This window comes from Nerophis lumbriciformis, linkage group LG01 (assembly GCF_033978685.3).
Source record: "Nerophis lumbriciformis linkage group LG01, RoL_Nlum_v2.1, whole genome shotgun sequence".
NCBI lineage: Eukaryota > Metazoa > Chordata > Actinopteri > Syngnathiformes > Syngnathidae > Nerophis > Nerophis lumbriciformis.
In genome coordinates, this window is record NC_084548.2 from 66132501 (window position 1) to 66155510 (window position 23010).

The 23010-nt window shown below is 37.7% G+C and overlaps 1 protein-coding gene across 1 annotated transcript in view; it reads right to left on the bottom strand.

The window, feature by feature from the left end:
* abcd1 (ATP-binding cassette, sub-family D (ALD), member 1) overlaps window positions 1-19599 on the bottom strand; it is a 24159-nt gene extending 4560 nt beyond the window's left edge. Inside the window, exons 1-13 of the mRNA XM_061924451.2 lie at window positions 19097-19599; window positions 11809-12026; window positions 10609-10709; window positions 10241-10398; window positions 9867-10054; window positions 9630-9804; window positions 9371-9561; window positions 9128-9308; window positions 6390-6532; window positions 6163-6331; window positions 5948-6042; window positions 3626-3771; window positions 1113-1258 (exon numbers count right to left, since the gene is read on the bottom strand). Coding sequence (XP_061780435.2) covers window positions 1113-1258; window positions 3626-3771; window positions 5948-6042; window positions 6163-6331; window positions 6390-6532; window positions 9128-9308; window positions 9371-9561; window positions 9630-9804; window positions 9867-10054; window positions 10241-10398; window positions 10609-10709; window positions 11809-11937 — 1822 coding nt within the window. The 5' untranslated portion in view covers window positions 11938-12026; window positions 19097-19599. The remainder of the gene's footprint in view (window positions 1-1112; window positions 1259-3625; window positions 3772-5947; window positions 6043-6162; window positions 6332-6389; window positions 6533-9127; window positions 9309-9370; window positions 9562-9629; window positions 9805-9866; window positions 10055-10240; window positions 10399-10608; window positions 10710-11808; window positions 12027-19096) is intronic.
* Window positions 19600-23010: the final 3411 nt, after the last annotated feature.

The window sequence follows — 23010 nt, forward strand, 5'->3', positions numbered from 1 at the left end:
AAAAAATTAAAATAAGATAAATAAATTAAAAACATTTTCTTGAATAAAAAAGAAAGTAAAACAACATAAAAACAGTTACATAGAAACTAGTAATTAATGAAAATGAGTAAAATTAACTATTAAAAGATTAGGGATGTCCGATAATGGCTTTTCGCCGATATCCGATATTGTCCAATTCTTTAATTACCGATACCGATATCAACCGATATTTACAGTCGTGGAATTAACACATTAGTATGCCTAATTTGGACAACCAGGTATGGTGAAGATAAGGTACTTTAAAAAAAAAATTAATAAAATAAAATAAGATGAATAAATTAAAAACATTTTCTTGAATAAAAAAGAGAGTAAAACAATACAAAAACAGTTACATAGAAACTAGTAATTAATGCAAATGAGTAAAATTAACTGTTAAAGGTTAGTACTATTAGTGGACCAGCAGCACCCACAATCATGTGTGCTTACGGACTGTATCCCTTGCAGACTGTATTGATATATATTGATATATAATGTAGGAACCAGAATATTAATAATAGAAAGAAACAACTCTTTTGTGTGAATGAGAGTGAATGAGCAGGCCGATATTATCGGACATCTCTGATAATTATACAAGAAAATATTGCAATATTCCAGAAACAGAAAGAATATGAGACATTATTCCCAATTTTATAAGTAAAAAGTCGACACATTGTGAGAAAAAGACTGCTTTTAGTAAAAATATTTTAAAAAATTTGGTTTGTAAATGTATTATTTACTTCAAGTTATTACAGTATGTCTCTATATACATATTTATTGTTTTTTTAATACATTTTGGCCAAAGGGGACGCATTTCAATTTCTTACACACACTTGTTATTTCATATGTTGACCAGAGGGGGAGCACTTTTAAAAGCGACACAGTCAATGTGAAAAATCCCTCCTTTTTGGGACCACCCTCATTTTGACGGATGTCACCACCAGGGGTGCAAATGAGACATTCTCTATTAGATGCAATGTTATTGGGACCATGATTTATGTCATCACTTGTTCACACCTCCTCATATGGAAGATACTTTTCCTTTTTAGAATTACAAGAACAAACACACACACACACACACACACACACAAACACACCTCCTTCCCTGTCCAGGATGTAGAGAAGGTGCACAGTGCGAAGGATCTCCTCCAAACAAGCATCCGTCAGTCCTTTCTGGACCATCTGCTCCACAGAGTCTGGATAGATCACCTGATCCCTCAGAGTCCCTTCAGACATGTAAGGCCTGTACACACACACACACACACATTTTTACACTGACTCACTTCTTTTTACACTTGTAAGACACTTCATACAGTATGTACACTCAGTCAAGCTTCTTAAGGTGCACACAGTTTGACCCTGGAACAGATCATTTCTATTGACATGTTTTCTAATATGTTTTAAACCAGACCGGCCTTCAGGAGTACTGTAGTATTACTGTATATAGTACCAGCATAACTAGTAATATTAGTGTAAGTAGCACTAGTATGTAGTATTATTGTATATAACCAAGTAACACCATAATGACAACATTAATATACAGTAGTGTAGTAGACATAAGTATTCATTAAGTACCACCATAATGACAACATTAATATACAGTAGTGTAGTAGACCTAAGTATTCATTAAGTACCACCATAATGACAACATTAATATACAGTAGTGTAGTAGACATAAGTATTCATTAAGTACCACCATAATGACCAACATTAATATACAGTAGTGTAGTAGACCTAAGTATTCATTAAGTACCACCATAATGACCAACATTAAAATACAGTAGTGTAGTAGACCTAAGTATTCATTAAGTACCACCGTAATGACAACATTAATATACAGTAGTGTAGTAGACCTAAGTATTCATTAAGTACCACCATAATGACAACATTAAAATACAGTAGCGTAGTAGACCTAAGTATTCGTTAAGTACCACCATAATGACAAGATTAAAATACAGTAGTGTAGTAGACCTAAGTATTCATTAAGTACCACCATAATGACATTAAAATACAGTAGTGTAGTAGACCTAAGTATTCATTAAGTACCACCATAATGACATTAAAATACAGTAGCGTAGTAGACCTAAGTATTCGTTAAGTACCACCATAATGACAAGATTAAAGTACAGTAGTGTAGTAGACCTAAGTATTCATTAAGTACCACCATAATGACAACATTAAAATACAGTAGTGTAGTGTAGTAGACCTAAGTATTCATTAAGTACCACCATAATGACTACATTAAAATACAGTAGTGTAGTAGACCTAAGTATTCATTAAGTACCACCTTAATGACATTAAAATACAGTAGTGTAGTAGACCTAAGTATTCATCAAGTACCACCGTAATGACCAACACTGAAATACAGTAGCGTAGTAGACCTAAGTATTCATTAAGTACCACCATAATGACATTAAAATACAGTAGTGTAGTAGACCTAAGTATTCATCAAGTACCACCGTAATGACCAACACTGAAATACAGTAGCGTAGTAGACCTAAGTTTTCATTAAAAACAAGACAGAGGATTAACATAACAAGTGTATTTAATATGTTTGGCCACTGTAACAGTACACACAGTTTGAACAGTAACACTCTGTTTGAATGCATGAAAATAAAACACTGTACTTTCATCAAATGAGTATTTGATGTACCACTACATGGAGCCAGCGTATCACAGATTGAGAATTGCTACATGGTATGTAGTATTAGTGTATGTCTTCCTATTATGTACTGGTATATAGTACTAGTGTAAGGAAAAATTGTACTAAAGTTAGTGGATGGAATACTAGGAGTAGTAGTAGTGTATGTAGTACTATTACTAGCATTGGCATTTGTAGTATTAGTGTCAAGTGTACTTGTGTATATGATACTAGTATTCATGTAAATACATAGTACTCATGTATGTTGTCTTAGTGTATGTAGGACTGGTGTATGTAATACTAGTGTATGTAGTATTCATGTACATACATAGTACTCATGTATGTTGTCTAACTTTAGTGTATGTAGGACTGGTGTGTGTAATACTAGTGTATGTAGTATTCATGTACATACATAGTACTTATGTATGTTGTCCTAGTGTATGTAGGACTGGTATATTTAATACTAGTGTACCGTGTATGCAGAACTACTTAAGTGTGTTAGTACCGTACTAGTATTAGTGTAACTAGTACTAGTGTATTCAATACCATTGTATGTATGTGTGTATTAGCGTATGTAGTACTAGTATATGCAAAGGTGGTACTGGTATTAGCATTCGTACTGTAGTATTAGTGTATGCAATGTTAATACTCATATCAACATACGTAGTACTAGTGTATACAAAGCTAGTGCTGGTAGCATATGTAGTACTAGTGTAAGCAAAGCTAGTACTAGTATTTGCATATGTAGTACTAGTGTATGCAAAGCTAGTACTAGTATTAGCATATGTAGTACTAGTGTATGCAAAGCTAGTACTAGTATTTGCATATGTAGTACTAGTGTATGCAAAGCTAATACTGGTATTAGCATATGTACTACCAGTGTAAAAGCGAATGTAATACTAGTGTTAGTAGTATTCTACTAGTGTTAGTAGTATTCAAGTACATAGTACTTGCATGCAGTAGTAGTACCTTTGTGGTATGTAGAACATGTGGTGAGGTTCTGGTCGGTACAGCACACCTCCATAGACGGGCCACAGGCCGCTGAGGATTCTGAACAAAGAACTTTTGCCGCATCCGTTTGGTCCCGTGATCAACACGTCCATGTCCTCGTCCACCTGTCAATCACACATGTGTCAGCAGCAGGCCACGCCCACTCTACTCCTGACTGACAGCCACACGTTACACCACACGCACGTATGCTGTTTGGCACACAACACACAAGTATGATGTTTGGCACACAACACACAAGTATGATGTTTGGTACACAACACACAAGTATGGTGTTTGGTACATAACACACTAGTATGGTGTATGTTACACAACACACAAGTATGGTGTTTGGTACACAACACACTAGTATGGTGTTTGTTACACAACACACTATTAATGTGTTTGGTACACAACACACAAGTATGGTGTTTCGTACATAACACACTAGTATGGTGTTTGTTACACAACACACAAGTATGATGTTTGTTACACAACACACTAGTATGGTGTTGGTTACACAACATACTAGTATGGTGTTGGTTACACAACATACTAGTATGGTGTTTGGTACACAACATGCTAGTATGGTGTTTGGTACACAACATACTAGTATGGTGTTTGTTACACAACACACTAGTATGGTGTTTGTTACACAACACACTAGTATGGTGTTTGTTACACAACACACTAGTATGGTGTTTGGTACACAACACAATAGTATGGTGTTTGGTACACAACACACTAGTATGGTGTTTGGTACACAACACACTAGTATGGTGTTTGGTACACAACACACTAGTATGGTGTTTGGTACACAACATACTAGTATGGTGTTTGTTACACAACACACTAGTATGGTGTTTGTTACACAACACACTAGTATGGTGTTTGTTACACAACACACTAGTATGGTGTTTGGTACACAACACACTAGTATGGTGTTTGTTACACAACACACTAGTATGGTGTTTGTTACACAACACACTAGTATGGTGTTTGTTACACAACACACTAGTATGGTGTTTGGTACACAACACACTAGTATGGTGTTTGGTACACAACACACTAGTATGGTGTTTGTTACACAACATACTAGTACGGTGTTTGGTACACAACACACTAGTATGGTGTTTGTTACACAACACACTAGTATGGTGTTTGGTACACAACACACAATTATGGTGTTTGGTACACAACACACTAGTATGGTGTTTGTTACACAACACACAAGTATGGTGTTTGGTACACAACACACAAGTATGGTGTTTGTTACACAACACACAAGTATGGTGTTTGTTACACAACACACTAGTATGGTGTTTGGTACACAACACACTAGTATGGTGTTTGGTACACAACACACTAGTATGGTGTTTGGTACACAACATACTAGTATGGTGTTTGTTACACAACACACTAGTATGGTGTTTGTTACACAACACACTAGTATGGTGTTTGTTACACAACACACTAGTATGGTGTTTGGTACACAACACACTAGTATGGTGTTTGGTACACAACACACTAGTATGGTGTTTGTTACACAACATACTAGTACGGTGTTTGGTACACAACACACTAGTATGGTGTTTGTTACACAACACACTAGTATGGTGTTTGGTACACAACACACAATTATGGTGTTTGGTACACAACACACTAGTATGGTGTTTGTTACACAACACACAAGTATGATGTTTGGTACACAACACACAAGTATGGTGTTTGGTCCACAACACACAAGTATGGTGTTTGGTACACAACACACAAGTATGGTGTTTGTTACACAACACACAAGTATGATGTTTGTTACACAACACACAAGTATGATGTTTGTTACACAACACACAAGTATGATGTTTGTTACACAACACACAAGTATGATGTGTGTATTTAAGCACTACTAGTGGAACAATCTTCTTCACTTCTACTTCCTGCTTGAATATCACAGGAATTCAGTGTATGCCATTCATTGTGTACAGTCACACAAACACGCACGCAAGCACACACACACGCACACACACACACACACACACGCACACACACACACGCACAGAGCAGTATTTATGAATGAGCTGCTGTCATTTGCAATTTGACCTTTGCCCTCACCCTGTGGCATCCAAGCATGTGCCAAGCTGTGATGTAACACACGTGTGCCAACACTGACCCCTAGTGGTCAATACCACATACTGCACCTCATATGAGTGTGTGAGTGTGTGTGTGTGTGTGTGTGTGTGTGTGTGCGTGTGTGTGTGTGTGTGTGTGTGTGTGTGTGTGTGTGTGTGTGTGCGTGTGTGTGACCTGGATATTGAGGCAGGACACGACCACGTCTCCTGTGGGTGTGATGATTGGCAGGTTCTCACAACGAATCCCCTTCTCCACGCTGATCACCTGACCTGCAGGAGGAAGTCATGTGACATCAGCTCTTGATTCGCCGTCAGTCCATCTTTTCTCTGATTGGCTAAGACTCTCTTAACACTTGGTCAGGCTCACAACGCTAATATTAGCGGCCTTGCCTCTCATGCCCAGATGACCGCAGACTCTTTGGCCGTGCTGCACCACAGCGCCCCCTGCTGGCCCCTCCCGCTCCCCGTCCGAGGAGCGCTGGTAGACTCCTTCCTTGACGTCCTCAAAGACGTTCAGCATCTGGGAGACGCGAGCCGTGTATCCTGCCAGCTCTGTGACCTGGATGCACACATGGTTAGCGTTAGCTCGCTAACGAAGAAGGGGGGGGCGGGTCCACCTCTTTGTAGGAGCTCATGATCCTCTCCACAGCGTCGGCGCCGGCGTTGAGCAGGTTCCTGGCTGTCGTGAAGGCTTGCGTCCTCTCGCTCACAAGGTCCTCCTCCTTCATCTCCATGGCCGCCTGCTTCACCTCCTCCGAGTCTGGTGACATCACACAGAGGGTCAGAGCGAGGTGACGTGTCGGGCTGCAACTATCCATTATTTTAGTCATCAATCCATTAGTTTGTTGGATAAAACACACTTTATAGCCTCAAAAACTATTTTAGGGAAAACAGTTTAAATAAATATTTTTCTAATTGCCATTACCTTTATTACCTTCTTTTTACCTTTTATTCACCTTTTATTAACTTGGATTTATCTTCTATTTACCTTCGTTTACCTTTTATTTACCTTCTTTTACTTGTTATTTACCTTTTATATACCTTATTTACCTTGTGTTTACCTTCTTTTACCGTTCATTCACCTTCTATTTTATCTTATTTTACTTTCTTTTATTTTTATATAGCTTCAATTTACCTTTTTTACCCTTTTAAAACTTATCTTCACATTATTTTACCCTATTTACCTTGTGTTTACCTTCTTTTACCGTTCATACACCTTCTATTTATCTTCTTTTACTTTAATTTATTTTTATATAGCTTCAATTGACCTTTTTTACCTTTTTAAAACTTATTTTCACATTATTTTACCTTTCAATTTTTTTTTTGTTTACCTTTTATTTAATTTTATTACCTTATATTTACCTTCTATTTAATTTATTTGACCTTTTATTTAGCTTCTGTTTACCTTGTTTGACCTTTTATTTACGTTATTTGATCTTATTTACCTTCTTATATCTTTTATTTACTATCTTTTACCCTCTTTTTTACCTTTTATTTACCTACTATGGATTTGTTTGCCTTCAATTTAACTTTTTTAATCTTCTTTTATCTTGTATTTACTTTTGACCTTCTTTGACTTTCTTTTACCTTCTATTAATCTTTTACGTTTTATTTACCTTATTTTACCTTTTATTTAACTTAGTTTTCCTTCTAATTACATTCTTTTACCTTTTATTTACTTTCTGTAGGTCATGTCTGTGTGATCAAGTTTTGTTTTGGTTATGTTCGGTTTGGTTTTTGGACTCTTTAGTTCCTGCTTTTTCACTCCCTTGTCTTGTTTCCATGGTTACCCATTAGTTTCACCTGTTCCACGTTTGGACTCACACACCTGTCACCAATCATGTCACTGTTATTTAAAGCCTGTCTTTTCTGTTGGTCGGCCTGGCAACATTAACTCTGTTTGACTTCTGCTACCCATGTTACTACCCATGCTACCATAGTTCCATGCCAAGTGAGTTTTGTTTATTTTCATGTCACAGTAAGTGTTTTTTTGTTTCTTGCCCGTAGTCTGCCTAAGTGCTAGTTTTTGTTTCATTAGACAAGTTTGTTCTCCGACTTTGTGCGCGCCTTTAGTTTTGTACCTTTTGTTAGTGTTAAACTAAAATCATGTATTTACCTCCAAGCCATGTCCGATCCAACTTTACTTGCATCTCGGGAAAACGAACACTCCATAGTCCACGTTATGACACTATATAACTTTTTTTATTTTGTTTTACCTTTTATTTACTTTTTTTTTTAGACTTCTTTTACTGTCTTTTACCTTGCATTTACCCTTTTAACATTGTTTTACTCTTTTACAACTTATTTTCACATTATTTAATCTTCTATTAAACTTTGACATTTTATTTACCTTGTTTTACCTTCTATTTACCCTCTTTTACCTTTTTTTTGTTTTACTTGTTTTAACCATGTAATTAGCTTCTTTTACCTTTTAATTTACTTTCTATTTTATTTATGTTTTTAACTTTTTTTACCTTCCATTTAATTATTTTACATTCCAGGTACCCTTTACATTATTTTACCATCTATTTAACTTGTTTTACATTTGTTCACCTTCTAATTACATTTTTCTACATTTTATTTACCTTTTTTTTTTACCTTTTAATTACCTTTTACTTGCCCTTTACCTGCTTTCACCTTGTATTTAACTTGTTTACCTTCTTTTATCTTATATTTACCTCTAAATTACCTTCTTTTACCTTTCATTTACCTTCTGTTGAACTTTTTTTGCCTTATTTGATCATCTATTTAACTTGCTTTACATGTATTTACCTTTTATTTACATTCTTCTTAACTTCTTTTACTTTGTTTACCTTTACCTTTTATTTACCTAATTTGACCGTTTCTTTATCTTCGATTTACTCTTTACTTTCTTTTACAATTTTATACTTTCTATTTGAATTTTTTTTAACCTTATTTTACCTTTTATTTACCTTATTTGATGTTCTAGTTACCCTTTACATTATTTTACCATTTATCTAACTTGTTTCACATTTGTTTTCTCTCTATTTACCCTTTTTGACCTTCTTTTACCTTCCATTTAACTTCAATTTTCTTTTATGTGGTCTGTATTTCATCAATTTTTAATTGTCACACTCACTAAACGATTAATTCCACTACTACTGTATACTATACAACATACTCCACTACTACTGTATACTATACTATATACTCCACTACTACTGTATACTATACAGTATACTCCATTACTACTGTATACTATATTATATACTCCACTACTACTGTATACTATACTATATTATATACTCCACTACTACTGTATACTATACTACTACTGTATACTATACTATATACTCCACTAGTACTGTATACTATGAAGTGTAGGTGTGTTTACCGTATTGGGAGTATCCGGTGGCGGTGATGATGGGCACGGCGACCATGACCAGACCGGAGGCGCTCCACACGTACTTCATGAGGAACTGCTCCAGCATGACGTACCAAAGACGCTTCAGCAGGATCTGATGGATCTGACGCGACAACGAGGTGTAGCTCCTCTGCAGCTGGGCCAGCTCCACCTACCAAACAAATGCACCTCACGTGAGCGGCGGGTGGGGCAGGGGAGGCGCGGGGTGCTCACCGCGTGGCCGCCGTAGAAGGCGATCTCCTCCGAGTTGGCGATGATCCGCGAGTGCATGTGCCTCAGGTCGCCTTTGCGCCGCGCCTCCTCGGCCACCAGCTTCCCGAAGCGAGGCGAACACGAGCGCAGCACCTTGGCCGTGAGCGCCACCACCAGGCCGGCGATGACCGAGGGCCAGGTGGTGTTGGCGCCTGCGCGGGGAGACGGACAAACGGCGCTGGTCACTCGCGTCATGATGGAGGGAGAGCGGGTGTCAGACCTTTGGAGTGGGCGGTGCCCAGCAGCGTGTAGCCGGTGACCGCCACGTCCAGGATGGGCTTAGTCAGGTTGGAGTAGAGGTGGGCCACCGACGCCGAGAACATGACGATGTCCTCCGTCAGGGACTGGTCCGGGTTGGACAGGCGGCCGTCCATGTTGCTCACTCTGTAGTAGGTCTGACAGCGCAGCGCACGTCACTTACTGGTCCCGCCCCTCACGCCCCGCCCCGCCCACCTACCTGGTTGGTGAAGTAGAGCTGGTAGGCGTGGTCGACCAGGCGGCCTCTGAAGCGCAGGCTCAGCTGACCCTCCAGGAAGCGGATGGCGCTGTTGATGAAGGTGGCGGGGACGGCCACCAGCAGCCACTTGAGGAGCTGCAGCACGAAGGCGCGCGGGTCCTTCTTCACGATGGACTTGACGATCATGCCTGCGCACGCCAACCAAACACAGGCTCTACTCAACTGCAGAGAGTGGCGGGCCTTTGGGATGTCCCTAGGAGCTCGCATCTTTTACAACACAGCCTTTTATTTCCGCTGTGCACACTTCCTGTGCAGACAGGAAGTGCAAAACCAAATAGACAACTTGTCGAACACACACACACACACACACTGACCATCCAGGGTGGCGACATAGATGGACAAGAAGGTTCTGGACATGAGCGTGAGAGAATGCAGGACAAGCACGGCCACCTCGGGACAAAGTAACCGTGGAAACAACAACTTCAATAGACCGGCGAGCTGCACCATGAACTCTTTGTTAACGGATGGAGACCTACACACACACACACACACACACACACACACACACACACACACACACACACACACACACACACACACACACACACACACACACACACACACACACACACACACACACACACACACACACACACACACACACACACACACACACACACACACACACACACGAGGTTCATGTAATAGGTCACACACAAACAGTACACACACCGTCACACACCTGTTGTGGCTCCTCTTGTGTTTACTGGCATCTACAGAGGTGTCACTGACCACGCCCACAGGGAGCTTAGCCCCGCCCTGCTTCTTCACTGCAGAGCCTCCCTGAAAAACAAACCAGTGAATGCATGTGTGTGTGCGTGTGTGTGTGTGTGTGTGTGTGTGTGTGTGTGTGTGTGTGTCATACTTGCCAACCCTCCCGGATTTTCCGGGAGACTCCCGAAATTCAGCGCCTTTCCCGAAAACCTCCCGGGACAAATTTTTTCCCGAAAATCTCCCGAAATTCAGGCGGAGCTGGAGGCCACGCCCCCTCCAGCTCCATGCGGACCTGAGTGACGTGTCGACAGCCTGTTTTCACGTCCGCTTTCCCACAATATAAACAGCGTGCCTGCCCAATCACATTATAACCGTAGAATGATCGAGGGCGAGTTCTTGGTTTCTTATGTGGGTTTATTGTTAGGCAGTTTCATTAACGTCCTCCCAGCGCGGCAACAACACACAACAACAGCAGTCACGTTTTCGTCTACCGTAAAGCAGTTCGTCTGCCGTAAACAGCAATGTTGTGACACTCTTAAACAGGACAATACTGCCATCTACTGTACATGCATATGTGACAATAACATCTACGGCTTTTAGAGAGTGCAGTGCACAACTGCGCACACAACAAGGAGACGAAGCAGAATGCATCATCAGAGAGGGTGTTCAGCATGGTTAGAAAAATAGTGACAGAGAATAGAACAAGGATGGACAATTCAACCCTTAACTCAACAATGAGTAGATGAGTGTTATGTGTGTGTAAATAAATGAACACTGAAATTCAAGTATTCCTCTTATTTATGTATATATATATATATATATATATATATATATATATATATATATATACATATATATGTATGTGTGGGAAAAAAATCACAAGACAAGACATATATTGCGCTCTACTACGGTATCGAGCACTATTTTTTGGATAACCTTATTAAGACATATATATATATATATATATATATATATATATATATATATATAGCTAGAATTCACTGAAAGTCAAGTATTTCTTATATATACTTGGTGAATTCTAGCTGTAAATATACTCCTCCCCTCTTAACCATGCACCCCCCCCCCCCCCCCCCCCCCACCTCCCGAAATCGGAGGTCTCAAGGTTGGCAAGTATGGTGTGTGTGCGTGTTGGTGTGCGTGTCCTCACCCAGATCTGCCTCCAGACGTACGGCGACAGTTTCTTGATGGCGTAGGCGGCGAGCAGGGCGGCTGTCAGGGTTTTGAGGCGCGAGCTCCGCCTCAGCGGCGCGGGCAGTTTTTGGTAGACCAGCGGCATGACGGCGGACAGTTTCTTCCCACCGGTGGTCCCGCCGGGGGGCGCGAGCAGCAGTCAGAGTCGTGAGGCCGTCGTCATATCGACCCGCACTTGAAAAACAAACGTTTACAAACGTTGGCAGAGTGTGGACACAGTTTTGTAGGAAATGGACATGTTTAGCTGACAGTAATGCATGTTACATGTAACATGTATGTTACAGGTACATTAATTATGCTAATGTGTGTTACATTAATGATAATGTGTGCCATGTATTGTGAAGCATATTAAAATGTATATTAATTAGGGATGTCCGATAATGGCTTTTTGCCGATATCCGATATTCCGATATTGTCCAACTCTTTAATTACCGATACCGATATCAACCGATATATACAGTCGTGGAATTAACACATTATTATGCCTAATTTGGACAACCAGGTATGGTGAAGATAAGGTACTTTTAAAAAAAATTAATAAAATAAAATAAGATAAATACATTAAAAACATTTTCTTGAATAAAAAAGAAAGTAAAACAATATAAAAACAGTTAAATTGAAACTAGTAATGAATGAAAATTAGTAAAATTAACTGTTAAAGCTTAGTACTATTAGTGGACCAGCAGCACGCACAATCATGTGTGCTTACGGACTGTATCCCTTGCAGACTGTATTGATATATATTGATATATAATGTAGGAACCAGAATATTAATAACAGAAAGAAACAACCCTTTTGTGTGAATGAGTGTGAATGGGGGAGGAAGGGTTTTTGGGTTGGTGCATCTTGTGTTTTTTATGTTGATTTAATTAAAAAAAAATATATATATATAATAAAAATTATTATAATAAAAAAAACGATACCGATAATTTCCTATATTACATTTTAACGCATTTATCGGCATGCCGATATTATCGGACATTAATGTAGGCAAATGTATGTTAATGTATGCAAATGTATGTTAAAACACATTAAATGTATGTTAATGTATGTCAAATGTATGCTTTGTGTATGTCAAAGCACATTAAATGCATGTTAATGAATGCAAATATATGTTAATATATGCAAATGTGTGTCTAATGTATGTCAATGCATATTCAATGTATTTTAATGAATGCAGATGTATGTTAATGTATGATGATGAATGTTAATGTGTGCTAATGTATGTTAAAGCATATTAAATGTATATTAATGCATGTTTCATGTATGTTAAAGCACATTAAATGCATGTTAATGTATGTAAATGCATGTTAGTGTATGCAAATGTAGGTTTCATGTATGTTAATGTACGCTAATGTTTGTTACGTGTACCGTATTTTTCGGACTATAAGTCGCAGTTTTTTTCATAGATTGGCCGGGGGTGCGACTTATACTCAGGAGCGACTTATGTGTGAAATTATTAACACATTACCGTAAAATATCAAATAATATTATTTAGCTCATTCACGTAAGAGACTAGACGTATAAGATTTCATGGGATTTAGCGATTAGGAGTGAGAGATTGTTTGGTAAATGTATAGCATGTTCTATATGTTATAGTTATGTTATGTATGTATGTTATGTTACGTTAACATACCACATTACATAACACATACATAACATTATTTATTTAAAATTTCCTTTCAAATGTCTATTCTTGGTGTTGGGTTTTATCAAATAAATTTCCCCAAAAAATGCGACTTATACTCCAGTGCAACTTATATATGTTTTTTCCCTTCTTTATTATGCATTTTCGGCCGGTGCGACTTATACTCCGACTTATACCTGTATTCTCATGTTTGTTACATGTATGTTAATGTATGCTAATGTTTGTTACATGAATCTTAATGTATGGTAATGATTGTTACATGAATGGTAATGTCTGCTAATTAATGTTACTTTATGTTTCATTTATGTTAAATGTATGCTAATGTTTGTTACGTGTATGTTAAAGCATATTAAATGCATGTTGATGTATGTTACCTGAATGTTACTTATGTATGTTATATGAATTATATCCATGCGTGTTATTTATGTCAATGCATGTTCCATGCAACTTAACCGTGTTAAATGTATGTTACATGAATGTGTGTTTCATGTTGATGTTCATGTATGTTACCTGAATGTTACTTATGTATGTTACATGAATTGTATACGTGTGAGTTAATTATGTCGATGCATGTTCCATGCAACTTAACCGTGTTAAATGTATGTTACATGAATGTGTGTTTCATATTCATGTTCATGGATGTTACCTGAATGTTACTTATGTATGTTATATGAATTTTAAACATGCATGTTATTTATGTAGACGCATGTTACATGCAACTTAACCGTGTTAAAGGCCTACTGAAATGCGATTTTCTTATTTAAACGGGGATAGCAGGTCCATTCTATGTGTCATACTTGATCATTTCGCGATATTGCCATATTTTTGCTGAAAGGATTTAGTAGAGAACATCGACGATAAAGTTCGCAACTTTTGGTCGCTGATAAAAAAGCCTTGCCTGTACCGGAAGTAGCAGACGATATGCGCGTGACGTCACAGGTTGTGGAGCTCCTCACATCTGCACATTGGTTACAATCATGGCCACCAGCAGCGAGAGCGATTCGGACCGAGAAAGCGACGATTTCCCCATTAATTTGAGCGAGGATGAAAGATTTGTGGATGAGGAAAGTGAGAGTGAAGGACTAGAGGGCAGTGGGAGCGATTCAGATAGGGAAGATGCTGTGAGAGACGGGTGGGACCTGATATTCAGCTGGGAATGACTAAAACAGTAAATAAACACAAGACATATATATACTCTATTAGCCACAACACAACCAGGCTTATATTTAATATGCCACAAATTAATCCCGCATAACAAACACCTCCCCCCTCCCGTCCATATAACCCGCCAATACAACTCAAACACCTGCACAACACACTCAATCCCACAGCCCAAAGTACCGTTCACCTCCCCAAAGTTCATACAGCACATATATTTCCCCAAAGTCCCCAAAGTTACGTACGTGACATGCACATAGCGGCACGCACACACGGGCAAGCGATCAAATGTTTGGAAGCCGCAGCTGCATGCGTACTCACGGTACCGCGTCTGCGCATCCAACTCAAAGTCCTCCTGGTAAGAGTCTCTGTTGTCCCAGTTCTCCACAGGCCAATGGTAAAGCTTGACTGTCATCTTCCGGGAATGTAAACAATGAAACACCGGCTGTGTTTGTGTTGCTAAAGTCGGCCGCAATACACCGCTTCCCACCTACAGCTTTCTTCTTTGCGGTCTCCATTGTTCATTGAACAAATTGCAAAAGATTCACCAACACAGATGTCCAGAATACTGTGGAATTTTGCGATGAAAACAGACGACTTGATAGCTGGCCACCATGCTGTCCCAAAATGTCCTCTACAATCCGTGACGTCACGCGCTGACATCATCATACCGAGACGTTTTCAGCAGGATATTTCGCGCAAAATTTAAAATTGCACTTTAGTAAACTAACCCGTATTGGCATGTGTTGCAATGTTAAGATTTCATCATTGATATATAAACTATCAGACTGCGTGGTCGGTAGTAGTGGGTTTCACTAGGCCTTTAAATGTATGTTACATGAATGTGTGTTTCATATTTATGTTCATGGATGTTACTTATGAATTGTAAACATGCATGTTATTTATGTCGATGCATGTTACATGCAACTTAACAGTGTTGAATGTGTGTTACATGAATGTGTGTTTCATATTTATGTTCATGGATGTTACCTGAATGTTACATATGTATGTTACATGAGTTGTATACGTGCTAGTTACTTATGTCAATGCATGTTACATGCAACTTAACAACTTAACCGTGTTAAATGTATGTTACATGAATGTTTTTTTCATGTTCATGTATGTTGCCTGAATGTTACTTAGGTATGTTATATGAATTGTATACATGCGTGTTATTTATGTCAATGCATGTTACATGCAACTTAACCGTGTTAAATGTATGTTACATGAATCTGTGTTTCATGTTGATGTTCATGCATATTACATGTATGTTACCTAAATGTTACTTATGCATGTTATATGAATTATATACATGTGCATGTTAATTATATCGATGCATGTTACACGTAGGTTAATTGCGTTAAATGTATGTTACATGAATGTGTGTTTCGTGTTTATGTTCATGCATGTTACCTAAATGTTACTTAGGTATGTTATATGAATTGTATACACGCGTGTTATTCATGTCAGGGCATGTTACATGCAACTTCACCGTGTTTAATGTATGTTACATGAATGTGTGTTTCATGTTTATGTTCATGGATGTTACCTGAATGTTACTTATGTATGTTACATGAATTGTATACGTGAGAGTTATATACGTCAATGCATGTTACATGCAACTTAACCGTGTTAAATGTATGTTACATGAATGTGTGTTTCATGTTGATGTTCATACATGTTACATGTATGTTACCTAAATGTTACTTATGCATGTTATATGAGTTGTAAACATGTGCATGTTAATTATATCGATGCATGTTACACGTAGGTTAATTGCGTTAAATGTATGTGACATGAATGTGTGTTTTGTGTTTATGTTCATGCATGTTACCTAAATGTTACTTAGGTATGTTATATGAATTGTATACACGCGTGTTATTCATGTCAATGCATGTTACATGCAACTTAACCGTGTTAAATGTATGTTACATGAATGTGTGTTTCATGTTTATGTTCATGGATGTTACCCGAATGTTACTTATGTATGTTACATGAATTGTATACGTGCGAGTTATTTGTCAACGCATGTTACATGCAACTTAACCGTGTTAAATGTATGTTACATGAATGAGTGTTTCATGTTTATGTTCATGGATGTTACCTGAATGTTACTTATGTATGTTACATGAATTGTATACGTGTGAGTTATTTATGTAGACGCATGTTACATGCAACTTAACCATGTTACATGTATGTTACATGAATGAGTGTTTCATGTTTATGCTCATGTATGTTGCCTAAATGTTACTTATGTATGTTACATGAATTGTATACGTGCAAGTTATTTATGTCGACGCATGTTACATGCAACTTCACCGTGTTAAATGTATGTTACATGAATGAGTGTTTCATGTTTATGCTCATGTATGTTACCTAAATGTTACATGAATTGTATACACGCGTGTTATTCATGTCAATGCATGTTACATGCAACTTAACCGTGTTAAATGTATGTTACATGAATGTGTGTTTCATGTTCATGTTCATGGATGTTACCTGAATGTTACTTATGTATGTTACATGAATTGTATAGGTGCAAGTTATTTACGTCAACGCATGTTACATGCAACTTAACCATGTTAAATGTATGTTACATGAATGAGTGTTTCATGTTTATGCTCATGTATGTTGCCTAAATGTTACTTATGTATGTTATATGAATTGTATACGTGCAAGTTATTTATGTCGACGCATGTTACATGCAACTTCACCGTGTTAAATGTATGTTACATGAATGAGTGTTTCATGTTTATGCTCATGTATGTTACCTAAATGTTACATGAATTGTATACACGCGTGTTATTCATGTCAATGCATGTTACATGCAACTTAACCGTGTTAAATGTATGTTACATGAATGTGTGTTTCATGTTCATGTTCATGGATGTTACCTGAATGTTACTTATGTATGTTACATGAATTGTATAGGTGCAAGTTATTTACGTCAACGCATGTTACATGCAACTTAACCATGTTAAATGTATGTTACATGAATGAGTGTTTCATGTTTATGCTCATGTATGTTGCCTAAATGTTACTTATGTATGTTACATGAATTGTATACGTGCAAGTTAATTCTGTCGATGCATGTTACATGCAACTTAACCGTGTTAAATGTATGTTACATGAATGTGTGTTTCGTGTTTATGTTCATGCATGTTACCTAAATGTTACTTAGGTATGTTATATGAATTGTATACATGCGTGTTATTTATGTCAATGCATGTTACATGCAACTTCACTGTGTTAAATGTATGTTACATGAATGTGTGTTTCATTTTGATGTTCATGCATGTTACATGTATGTTACCTAAATGTTACTTAGGTATGTTTTATGAATTGTATACACGCGTGTTATTCATGTCAATGCATGTTACATGCAACTTAACCGTGTTAAATGTATGTTACATGAATGTGTGTTTCATATGCATGTACATGCATGTTACCTGAATGTTACTTAGGTATGTTACATGAATTGTATACGTGCGAGTTATTTATGTCGACGCATGTTCCATGCAACTTAACCATGTTAAATGTATGTTACATGAATGAGTGTTTCATGTTTATGCTCATGTATGTTGCCTAAATGTTACTTATGTATGTTACATGAATTGTATACGTGCAAGTTAATTCTGTCGATGCATGTTACATGCAACTTAACCGTGTTAAATGTATGTTACATGAATGTGTGTTTCGTGTTTATGTTCATGCATGTTACCTAAATGTTACTTAGGTATGTTATATGAATTGTATACATGCGTGTTATTTATGTCAATGCATGTTACATGCAACTTCACTGTGTTAAATGTATGTTACATGAATGTGTGTTTCGTGTTTATGTTCATGCATGTTACCTAAATGTTACTTAGGTATGTTATATGAATTGTATACATGCGTGTTATTTATGTCAATGCATGTTACATGCAACTTCACTGTGTTAAATGTATGTTACATGAATGTGTGTTTTGTGTTTATGTTCATGCATGTTACCTAAATGTTACTTAGGTATGTTAAATGAATTGTATACGTGCAAGTTATTTATGTCGATGCATGTTACATGCAACTTCACAGTTGTAAATGTATGTTACATGAATGTGTGTTTCGTGTTTATGTACATGCATGTTACCTAAATGTTACTTATGTATGTTACATATGTTTATAGGTGCGAGTTAATTATGTCAACGCATGTTACATGCAACTTAACAGTGGTAAATGTATGTTACCGTACATGAATGTGGTTTTCATGTTCATGTATATTACATGTATGTTACTTCGGTATGTTATATGAATGGTATACAAGTGTGTGTTAGTTATGTGGATGCATGTTACATGAGACGTATATGTCACATGAGTGTGTGTATTTACAAGTTGCAGACGATCCCAACAAAACATTCAGGTGACATAACGATCACGTGACAGCATCGAAGTGACTTACTGTAACGCGGTAGTTCACTTCCTCCTCTCCTTGATCTCTATCACAAAAGTGTTGTAATGTCGCACTTTGAAGTGAAAGTTGTTGTTGTTGTTGTTGTGTTGTGACGACGGCGGCACCGTTAGCTTGTGTCCGAGCACAGCTTAGCAGGCTACTGACTGCACCGAGCGAGGAAAGAGGAACTCATTCGAAGCTTGTTTTGTCCAGTTTGTCCCGGGTCGACGTTCTGGTTCCGAGGCGAGGGTTCGGACGTCGACTAAAGCTAATAAGCCCAACTTTGTTCGTGTGGTCCGAACGTGAAAAGTGCTCAATTTCCGGTCCAGGGTCCTTCGTCTGATCCTTTGGACCGGAACACGACACCAGGCTGTCACCGTGGGACAACACCGGAAACACGAGCGTTAATTAAAATGCTCCGACGAGCCGTCTGACGTCATGAGAAAGTTGGCTTTACCTGAAAGACCACAGTCCAACACTAACACTTGTGCTTCCTTGCACACTCCTCCTACCTCCTACCTCCTACCTCCTTTTACAACACCGTCTTAAATGTTGGTCAAAGCATTCACACATATGGTTTTCTACAACAAAATGTATCTATTTATTATTATTAGTAGTAGTAGTATTATTATTATTATTATCATTATCATTATTATTATTATTATTATTATTATTATTCTCCAGATTTTGGCCGACCTTCCACATTTTTCAAACTTCAAACTGTTCAGCCTATTCGGGAATCGGGGGCTTTCCCTTGATAAATTCCCCAAATTCCCAGATTTCCCAGAATTCCAGGTTTTCCGGGACATTTTTCCCATTCAAAATGAATTGGCCATTTTTCAAACTTCCACCGTTTCCACATTCCACCTCCAACACATTCCACCATCCTGGAAATTCAAACTTCCCTTTTTTTCAAGTTCCAAAAAATTCCAGGATTTTCCAGAATTCCTGGTTTTCCAAAGCCCTATTTCCACACTTTTTTCTGGCAAAGACTCCTGCCACATTTTTCAACGCATTTCAACCGTTCCACCGTCAAAACATTCCTCTTAATCAGGACAAAAAACGAAATTGTTTTTTGAACTGGAAAAATTCCCAGATTCCCAGGTTTTCCGGGACATTTTCCCCATTCAAAATGAATTGGCCATTTTTCAAACTTCCACCGTTTCCACATTGCACCTTCAACACATTCCACCATCCTGGAAATTAAACATCCCTTTTTTCCAAGTTCTAAAAAGTTCCAGGATTTTCCAGGATTCCTGGTTTTTCCAAAGCCCTATTTCCACCCTTTTTTTCTGGCGACTACTCTGCCCACATTTTTCCAACGCATTTCAACCGTTCCACCGTCAAAACATTCCTCTTAATCAGGACAAAAAACAAAATTGTTTTTTTGAACTGGAAAAATTCCCAGATTTCCAGGACATTTTTCCCATTCAAAATGAATTGGCCATTTTTCAAATTTCCACCATTTCCACATTCCACATTCCACCTCCAACACATTCCACCATCCTGGAACTACAAACTTCCCGTTTTTTCAAGTTCCAAAAAATTCCAGGATTTTCCAGAATTCCTGGTTTTCCAAAGCCCTATTTCCACCCTTTTTTCTGGCAACGACTCCTGCCACATTTTTCAACGCATTTCAACCGCTCTACCGTCAAAACATTCCTCTTAATCAGGACAAAAGACGAAATTGTTTTTTGAACTGGAAAAATTCCCAGATTTCCCGGTATTCCGGGACATTTTTCCCATTCAAAATGAATTGGCCATTTTTCAAAGTTCCACCATTTCCACATTCCACATTCCACCTCCAACATATTCCACCATCCTGGACATTCAAACTTCCCTTTTTTCCAAGTTCTAAAAAAAGTCCAGGATTTTCCAAAATTCCTGGTTTTCCAAAGCCCTATTTCCACCCTTTTTTCTGGCAAGTACTCCTTCCACATTTTTCAACGCATTTCAACCATTCCACCATCAAAACATTCCTCTTAATCAGGAAAAAAAACGAAATTGTTTTTTGAACTGGAAAAATTCCCAGAATTCCAGGTTTTCCGGGACATTTTTCCCATTCAAAATGAATTGGCCATTTTTCAAACTTCCACCGTTTCCACGTGTTTCCACCTATTCAAACCATTCCACCTTCAACACATTCCACCATTTTGGAAATTCAAACTTACCTTTTCTCAAGTTCAAAAAAATTCCGGGTTTTCCCGAAATTCCCTGATACCATTTATTACTTCAACATTTCTTGCCCGATTTAAACAATTCCAACACCAACCAATTCAGCTCATTCAGGACATTCATGCTCCTAGTCATTTTCAAAAAAATCCCGCTTTTCACAAAATCCCCAAATTTCCAGGAAGTTCCCATTGAAATCAATGGGATATTCTTCAAAGTTCCACAATTCCCACATTTTTCATCTGATTCAAACCATTCCTACTTCAAAAAATTCAGCCTTTTCAGGAATTGTGTGCTCTACTTCAACAATTCTAAAAAAAAAAAAAAAAAAGGATTTCCCATAATTTCCTTTTTCTTTTCTTTTTTGCATTTTCTCCATTCAAAATGAATTGGCCATTTTTCAAACTTCCACAATTCCCACATTTTTCAATCCATTCCACTTTTAACACATTTCACCATTCTGGAAATTCAAACTACCCTTTTTCCAAGTTATAAAAAAATTCCAGGTTTTCCCAAAATTCCCTGACACCATTTAGTACTTCAACATTTCTTGCCTGATTTAAACAATTCCAACACCAACCAATTCCGCTCATTCAGGACATTAATGCTCCTAGTCATTTAAAAAAAAATCCCGCTTTTCACAAAATTTCCAGGAAGTTCCCTTTGAAATGAATGGGACATTTTTCCAAGTTGCCCAAGTCCCACATTTTTCAACCTATTCAAACCATTCCAAAATTAACACATTCCACTCATCCTGGACATTCAAACTAGCACTTTCCCAAGTTCAAAACCAAATTCCCATTTTCCTGGAAATTCAAACTCTTCACCATTCAAACCATTCTCGCAATCATACTACATTATGTCAGCATTCCCACACAATCCATCTCCTAGTTGTTTAGTAACATGAACCTTCGTGAGGTTTTAATTCGTCAGTGATCAATAAAAACAGAATCATGCGGGCAGGGAAGGAGTGAAAGGTTTATTTCCAACAAACACCACGCTGTCATTTATTTACACAAAATGTGTTGTCATCAAACGGTGTGAAAAAAGTACAAATGAGTCCAAAAAGTTAGAAAAGATTGTTGTTGTTGTTTGTAAAACAGAACATGTGCAGATTCTTTTCCAATGATACATGGACGAACATAGACAGTGCACCTGAACGCATCACAGCGTCATAACACAGACGATCCTGATTGGTCCTTTAGGACACCGCTGGTATGTTTTAAATAGTCACCCGCGCGTGCTGTGGTCACATGACCGCTGTTCTCACAGTGACGTCATCGCAAGTGAAAGCCTGAAGGGTGGGCGGGGCTTAGACGCTTCTCATGGATGACGGGCGGGGTTGGGGGGGATGTGTCATGTGACCACAGCGCTCTCTCATCAGGGGTGTCCATTTGTCATTTTTAAAGCATTTAAAAAAAATACTATTACAAAGAAAAAAAACCACGAAATGTAGAATAATTGTCAGATTTTTGAAAAAAAAAAGGCAATAAATAATAATGAATCAAAATTTATGTTGTTATGAATTATTGACCAATTATTTATGTATATAAGTACATACTGTATGTAACATTACATTTTGAAAAATATTTTGGGGGAACATTTTGCATATTTTGTGTTTTTGTTTCCTTAACAAAAAGGGCACAACATGTAAAAAAAATTTTTATTTTTTATTTTTTTTCTTACAGATTTGGGTAAAAAATATTGCATATTTTGTGTTTTGCTGTAAAACAACAGTTTTCTTTGACGAA